Below are 8,691 nucleotides of genomic sequence, written 5' to 3'. Positions count from 1 at the left end.
GGGGGCAAAGTCGTGTCAGCAACCTCGTGAGTCAGAGAACCTACACAAAAGAGCAGTTAGTATAAAAGATAGAAACACCAAACAAATCAGAATGGATAATCTTTACCAATGGGGGAAGAAGGAACGTAAGCAGACGCCTTATCAGAAGAGAGTGGCGGTGGCTTGGCCCAGTCAGCCGAATTATCATCACCATCACTTTCCCCCTCATCAGCGCCGGTACTACCCGAAGAAGTCCCATAATCTAATGCCTCTTCATCATCTGCAGCCGAAAGTCCCGGAGAAGTTGCAGTCGTATCCACTTTAGTCATTTTGCCAGTCGTTGGACTAGGAATAATGGTCCCCGAATGTGGCAATAACACGGAAGAAGCAGGAGACTGATTCTCATTAAAATTCGCAAGTTCATCTATCACCGGTTCATCTGTAGGCAGTCTAACCTCTTCAGAGGGAGACGTTGTAGGCAATGTCCCTGCAGACGAAGGGGTAGCACCGGGAATTTGATCTAGAAATGGTGAAATATCGGGGTCTATTGTAGGAGAAGCCCCCGTATCCCCAATCAGTGACTCATCTCCACCCTCTTCCTGATCTAAAGGATAGTAAGAGGAAAATTCTCCGGCAAATGCAGAACCCCCAGAATGAGGGCCTGTGTGATCAGGACGATTTGCAGCAGCTTGTTCTTGCTCTTCCCCTCCCCCGGCAGATTTAAAAGCATCCGCTATTAGTTTCTGGGAAGGAGGGTCTACTAGCAATTTCCTGCGAGTACGTTTCTCGTACTGAAGTGCTTCTTCTTCAGTCAAAGCCCTCTTTCCAGATGCCTTCGTTCTTGGAGTTTCAGCAGCCCTAGGGCTCACTATTGGAGCGTTCTCTAGTCCCAGGTCCCTTTCTCCTTCCTCAGCCTCATCTTCACAATGTAAAAACTCGTTGATCCCCTTTTAGACGAGATACTCGAGCTCCTTTTCGGGGCGAATACATCCTTCTGATCTCTCGAAGGCCTGACAGGTTTAGCTTATAATCGGGTATCTTAGAAGCTGTATGATACCAGTTGCAAAAAGCCATGGAGAGAAGAGTATTAGGCGCTTTGTGGGGTAATCTAAAGATAGCCCCAGTGCAGCCTACAGTAGAGTAATACCAGGCCCGAGCTCCCTCATATATGTTGCCTGTAATTGCAAGTTGGCCCCTCGGATTTCCAATGTATAATTGGTCATACCCGAACTGGCGAGCAAATCGGTACGGCTGATACGGCTCAATTATGCATTTTTCATTTTGCCTGAGGAGGAGATAACCAGGTCTAATGTTTAATAGCCAATGGAAAACTCCCCCGTCTAAACGGATAAAACCGTTAGGGCCAGCTGTATCTTGGAATACCTGCCCATAGCCGCCACCATCAAAGTCTGGGAAACAGGAGAATATGTGGTAATTGAGGTCTCTCGACAGAATCTGACGGACCCTCACTACATAGGTGCCCTCCCAAATAGCCTCTTCTAGTCTTTGCATGAAAGGGATGAAGCCTTCATCCGAGGAAGATGGAGCACTCATCAAATGTGGACAATGGGATACGTACCAAGCCATCAGATAAGTATACGGCAAGGGTACTCGAGGATTTGGTGTCACCAGACTTTTCTTTCCTTCAGAGTCTATCTCCTTCACCTGAATGAATTCGAGGCACAACTCCCTCAAACCATGCTGCAAACAGCACGTCATAGTTGAAAGTAAGTTCACAGGTCTCCCGTGAGCTAAGAGGACAGTCGGGTACACTACTTCTATCATCATAGCATCTATCGGCCTGGTAGGGACTACACACCGCTTCAGCCACAGTATGAGAAAGCCTGCCAACAAGGCCATGTCAGAAATAGGCGTAGCAGCCTGATAGTGGAAGCTTTCAAATTCAGTCTGTGCCGGGAAGTCATCTTCTACTCCTTCGCTGACATAATAAATAGTGGCATCATTAATCAAAGCTTGGATAGTCTCAGGGGTGCTCACATCCCAACGAGACACGACAGCAGTCTTATGTGACAAATTCTGGAAAAGGTATTCAGCCCAAGATAGCTGTTTTATACCACGCCCACGTGTCCCCGTCAGCTGGGTGCAGATTTGAAAATGACACATTACTTCCCACAAGGTGTCATAGACTTCAGGATTCATCTCCTTCAAAATTCTGAGCTCGTTGGACCCAGGGATGAATTCTTCATAGGGCAAATCTCCAAAAGGAAGGCCCGAGACATCATACATTTTATGTAGGGCAAACCCTAATTCTCCTTCTGGCGTAAAAAATGTGCAAGTATCCAGATTATATCTCTCCAGTACAGTAAAGAAATTATAGTGGTTGTAGGCAATACCACATTTGGTAGCCATTATAGGACAACTAAGCCCAGATTGAGCTAATGGCCCCTCTAACTCTGCCAGCACAAATTCCGTCATTCGTGCCTACCATCCTGTCTTGGCAGAGTGTACCCATCCAGGAGCTCTAAATACTGAGGAGGGGAACTCTCCTTTCACGACCAGAAATTTCCGCATAAAAGTGTTGGCTGTGCTAGCCGTTTCCCCTAAAGGATACCCCCGTGAGAATAAGCAGGGCTCCAAAGCTGACACCTGTCGATTGTAACCAACGGTGTGTACGCCCTTGTAAGTCAAAGCTCCAACAGCTACCCCGTCCTGCTCTCTAACCAAGTCCAATTCATATGACGGGGAACAGAGGCACATTGATAGTAGGAAATAGGAAACATTCTGTGCATATCAGGGAGGAAGAAGCGGCGATCCCCGATTTGCCTTAGCCATTTGTAATGGCCACCATGTATGGTCTCTTTTGAGATGGTGACATGATCCCCAAATAGAAAAGTTAGTTTGGTGAGCTTCTTGCGGGATTCAGTTTCAAACTTGGCGTCTGTAACTAGAATCCTGAGTACAGCCGGGCTTGGATTCGAGATCAGGGTGACACGATCCTTGTCGGTATCCTGAAAAATTGGGAGTTCTTGACGCAGATTGAATTGCATATTTAAATCCACACCACCCTCGCGCCCAAAGTGGTGACGAAGAGTAAGAGGTTCGCGGGAGTAAGGCACTGCAAAAGAGAAAAGTATTCAATTAATCAAACGAAGGGAACCTTAGTTAAAATCCCTAAAAAAAACTTTCAAACGCACAGTTCAGATCTGGCGTTCAAATTTTATCAACGCAGAGGTCGAACTCTGCGTCAAGCTTTCAAACGCACAGTTCAAATCTGGCGTTAAAATTTTATCAAACGCAGAGGTCGAACCATGCGTCAAACTTTCAAACGCACAGTTCAGACCTGTCGTTAAAGTTTATCAACGTAAAGGTCGAACCCTGCATTAAACTTTCTAACGCATAGCCCAAACCATGCGTTAAAACTCATTAACGCAGAAGTCGGACCCCAACATTTCAAATTCGAAACGCAAAGTCCCAACTCTGCGTTATAATATCAAAACGAGTCATCTTCCTCGTTCACAAGAACCCATCTAGAGTTTTCAGAGAACTCGTCGAAGCAAGTTTTGTGACCATGAAGGTCGATACTTACCATCGACGAGAGAAGCCTGTGTCGACGGCGCACCAGCCTGAGTTTCATCACCGCCGACAGCCGAGGTTGACCGAGAACTCGAAGCAGCGGCAGCGGCCGACCTTTGACGGGAGACAGTCTTCTTTCTTGGACCCATTAAGGATGATGATCGGAGAAGATGAGCAGGATTCACCGGAGTTCAAAACAAAATCTTCGTTAAGCTTTTCGAAAGAAGACAGATGAAAAGTCGGATGACTTTTGATTTGACCCCAGCTATCTATTTATAGACAGCTGTGAGCTGTCGAATCAGGGCGAGATTCTAGGCCCAGAATCCCACCAAACGCGACTTGTGCGTCTGCGTTGGTTGAGCTTCTGAACGCAGAGTTCAACTCTGCGTTTTAATTTTCAAGCATGCGAATCCACCTATGCGTTTTAAACGCCACTAAATGAATTTCTCGACATTTAAAGCCAAGACATAGCTTTAAATAAATAGAGGGAAGCAGATGTGGCCATCAAGGTGACCAAAGCTGAGAAGAAACAGACGACTCCGCTGTGGAGTCTATTGGAGGAATGTAGATAGATTACAATAAACAACATTGAAATCATCTGGCTCAATCCAACGCACAACTCATTCTTTTAAGTGGTTTAACATCCTAACCAAGATTGATGAAGCCAGGAGCTACGCACAACTCATTCTTTTAAATCGCTTAACATTCCCACCAAGATTAATGAAGACAGAAGCTGCGCGCAACTCATTACCCCAGTTGAGCTGATCAAGAAAGGGGATAAAATGGGTTCCTCTGAGGCTGCCCTCCTGACTAAATTTGGGATAAAGCCATTCTCATATGGGCTTGTGATTCTCTCTGTCTATGACAATGGATTTGTCTTAAGACCAGAGGTACTCAACCTCACAGAGGATGACCTCGTTGACAAGTTTGCAGCTGGTGTTTCTATGGTTGCTTCACCGTCCTCGACTCTCTCTTACCCAACTCTTGCAGCTGCGCTTCACATGTTCGTCAATGCCTACAAGAACGTCCTTGTTGTTGTTGTTATCTCTGTTGCATCTGCTGAGAATGCTGCTGCTCTTGCCTCTAAGGAAAAAGAGAAGAAGGACGAGCATGTTGGTGAGTCTGACGATGACTTGGGATTTAGTTTGTTTGACTAAGTTCATTGTCATCAAGACTCAAAAGCTATCTTGTTTGGTTCGAGGAAATAGAATTTCAGCATTCCAACAACCAAGTTCGCAATGTCTCCAAATCAGACGAAGTGAATAACCAACCAACTAAATTTTAGGATCCAAAGTATTCTGAAAATTTGTCTCAGTCAACCGCGAACTTTTGAAAACTTTGGAGGGGGTTCTGTAGCATGTCTAAAAAATCATAATAGATAGCTGATCCCCATCAAGCTTCAACAAACAAAAGCTACAAACAGAGGAATTTTCACATAGATCAAGAAGAGTTACAAATCAACGACATTTCTGACAGCTGATGAAAATTCTATTCAGTAGCCTTCATAACCAACTGTGAAAGTTACAATTTGACGACTTTCACACCCCATAACAAGCAAAGATCAATGAGCAGTAGCCTTTGCGATGTTTTAACGGACGAGGTTACAAGCCAACAACCTCTCCCAAACGCAGAGTCCACCTCTGCGTTTCTCAAACACAAAACGCATACAGACTGTGCGTTCTCCAGCAGACATTCAACTCTGCAACGCAGAGTTAAAACACAAAACGCATACAGACTGTGCGTTCTTCAGCAAACACTCAACCCTGCGTCTCAAACTCAAGACGTAGAGTTGAGATTCAGCACAAACGCGGCCTATGCGTCTCCAATTTCCAGAATGCATGTGGCCTGTGCGTTTTAAATCTCTAGTAGAGATTTAACTCTGCGTCTCAAGTCTTAGGCGCAGAGTTAAGGCCCAGAACGCCAACTTAGGCGTTTGACTTGTTCAAACACAAGCTGAACGACCTCAAAATCGTTGATCCTACGTTCTGAGGGATTCTCGCCCACTTAGGAGCGGATTTAGGGGTGGTTACACCCCTTATCCCCCTATAAATAACTGCATTACTCAACTGAGTAAGAAGAAATCAGTTTTGGCAGCTAAACCGCACAGGGTTGGAGATTTGGAGATCAACACCGCATAAGGTTGGGCGGAGAGGGCTAATTTTCTGAAGATCAAGGAACTGCTTGGTAGTTAGTAAATCAAATCTCAGAGAATCCCTTCACCAACGGCAGATCTACTTGGCTATTAACCGAATTTTTGGTTCTAACAACTCTGTTACAGAGTTTCAACTCGCTCTGAGTTCTTAAACTCATTAAGAGTTCTTAATTAAACTTGCAACGCAAGCTAATTACACTAATCGATTATTCGGTTTTTTTTAACAACTCTTTTCAGAGTTTTCAACTCGTTCTGAGTTTCGTAAACTTGTTAAGAGTTCTAAACCGGATTCATCATACAAGTCAATCGTTCTCGTGAGATAGTACGGTTAGATCGTCAACGGAGGGCAAATTCGACGCAAGCATTCGAAGGAGGCACTCCATCGCTACCAAGAAGAACCCAAAATTAAACAAAGGGGAGAATCAAATTCATTCTCCTCTCTTTTGTAATCGGAATCCAAATTGTAATCGATTTTGAGAGAATACAAATTAATTTTTCTTTCATTTCTTTTACATCAAATTTTCCACAAACAAGTTGGGATGTGTTTAGTGATAATTTTAACAAATATTAATGGTTAGAAAGTTACAAATTTAATCACAATGGAACATTCAGTTAAAATTTTTGACGTTTACATGATCCTGAGGATAGTAACTGCCAAGTTTGAACAACTTGCGGTGTTTATTTGCCACAAAAAAAGAACTCATAGTATCTAAGTTCTAAAACGGGGATAATTTCTGGTATATAAGTGTCATTTAGCCTTTGTGAAATGTGTCAATGTTACCACTTTAGCTTTATCTTCTGCTTGGAGTAGTGATGCTTTACCAAATGTACCTTTTTTCTCTTTATGGTAGACCCTTTGTCGCTTTGGAGAAAGTTTTAAAGTTTTTACTCTACTGTTAAAGAGCTTTACTACATGGACCCAAAATACAGGACCAATAGGGGGACAAGTGAGGTGTCCCCCTCCTATTGGATAATGAGTTGGTCATTATTAATGATGGCCAACTCATTATCTTATCCAATAGGAGGGGGACACCTCACTTGTCCCACCTATTGGTCCCATATTTTGGGTCCTTAAGGAATTTTCACTGTTAAAAGAGCTCATACTATAAGAGCAGCAAGGTTTTCTAACTGACAAATGCCTTTTTTTTTAACTTGTGCCGGGATAATTTCTTCTCATAATTCATTTCCCAAAGGCACACAATTGTTTTAACAAAAAACTTTCAAAACGGGGATAATTGTTCGTACCAAATTTTTAATATAAGGGGCAATCAAAATTGGATTGGGCAAGGGCAACCCAAACCTCGGGGCCGGCCCTGGTCACCGACTCCGCTTGCGCTCGACTTCGAGCTCGCCGACTGGACCTCGCCTGACGGTCACGAGCTGGAGCTCGCCTGAAATCCGCTACATCGATCACGAGCTCACCTAATATTGTCGAGCTCGCCTGAATCGTGGGGTCGCCGTTGTCGTCGAGGTTTGGGTCTACACCCCTTTTTCAACATTAACCCTTAACGTATCACTTAATCTATTGTCAAATGATGAATATAAATTGCATGATCAGGATTTCTGGATGAAAACATGACTGTCATGTGCTTGTTTGATCGAACTTTACGTGGTCTAGAGCGCTGGAAAAATATCAATCCTCTTTAAGAAGGGATCTTTCAGATTATATACCTGATGAAACCAGTCTTGTAGATAATAATCTATTGAATTTAAATTTCTTCTTTTTGGAATGTAAATTCAATACCCATTAGTTATTCTAGTTGAATGTTTTGAATGTGAGAATTAAACGATAATGCTCGTTCTTTGATAATGCTTATGAACTTTAGGACGTTGCAATTGCTGCGATGAGATCGATCACGAAGCTTGCTGACTATAGTTGGTTCAGGCATCACACCTTCTTCAATTTCTTCTTGCTTCCTTATTATTCTCTGTCAGTGTACTAATTCATGACTGAGATCAGAGCCTTAGGGGGTGTTTAGTTACATTTCTATAAATTGTAGGAAATTTTTTTCCATCAAAAATTTGATTTCCTTGTATTTCTTAAAAAAATTATAGGAAAAGTTTTGAGAAGTCAAAAAGTACAAATTTTCTTGTTTTTTGAAGTTTGCTTGTTTGGTTCAAAACAAGAAAATGTGCTACACACTTTATAGAAATAGCAACTTTTCTTTTTCTTTTGTTTGGTTACATATGTCAAATTTATAGAAAATTGTTAACTACCATATTTATTATTTTAGTAATGGCTAGTTTAATGTCTAGTTCCTAACAATATAGAGCTAAACAAGCTTGATTGAGCCATGAAACCAAAATAATAGCCAAAACAACCCGACAACAAGCAAAAATATCAATCACATAGCCAACAATAGAGAGCTAAACAAATAATAGCCAAAACAACCCGACAACAAGCAAAAATATCAATCACATAGCCAACAATAGAGAGCTAAACGAGCTCGAATCGGCATAATAACCACAAAACAGCATCCATCGTTCGACAACAAGCCCAAATGAGCACAAAATATTCAACAATAGAGAGCTAAACTAGCTCGAATCTGCATATTAACTGAAAAAACAACTTTAGGAGCTCGACTACAAGCCCAAGTACTCACCAAATTCCCAACAATAAAGAGCTAAACAAGCTCGAATCAGCAAACCACCAAAAAAACAGCCTTCGTAGCTCGACAACAAGCACAAATACTCACCAAATTCCCAACAAAATAGAGCTAAACAAGCTCGAATCAGCATAGAAACTGAAAAAACAGCCTTCGTAGATCGACAACAATCCCAAATGACCACAAAATACCCAAGAATAGAGAACTGAACAAGGTCGAAACAGCAAACAAACTGAAAAAATAGCCTTCATAGCTCGACAACAAGCCCAAATGACCACAAAATACCCAAGAATAGAGAGCACAACAAGCTCGAATCAGCATAGAAACTGAAAAAACAAACTTCGCAGCTCGACAACAAGCTCAAATACTCACCAAATACCCAACAATAGAGAGCTAAACAAGCTCGAATCAGCATAATCA

General features: G+C 42.5%; 1 protein-coding gene across 1 annotated transcript; it reads left to right on the top strand.

Annotated features, from left to right (window-relative positions):
* LOC109821225 (60S acidic ribosomal protein P0-like) lies at positions 4,296–4,670 on the top strand. Its single transcript, XM_020387409.1, has one exon. It carries the CDS (start codon positions 4,296–4,298, stop codon positions 4,668–4,670), a length of 375 nt encoding a protein of 124 aa, XP_020242998.1.

Source organism: Asparagus officinalis, chromosome 8 (genome assembly GCF_001876935.1).
Source record: "Asparagus officinalis chromosome 8, Aspof.V1, whole genome shotgun sequence".
Classification (NCBI taxonomy): domain Eukaryota; kingdom Viridiplantae; phylum Streptophyta; class Magnoliopsida; order Asparagales; family Asparagaceae; genus Asparagus; species Asparagus officinalis.
Note: the sequence above shows the minus strand (reverse complement) of the source record. Positions and strands in the feature narration are given on the sequence as shown.

Excerpts from the sequence above, each read along its gene's own strand:
- LOC109821225 (XM_020387409.1), top strand. The coding sequence starts at position 4,296 with ATGGGTTCCTCTGAGGCTGCCCTCCTGACTAAATTTGGGATAAAGCCA.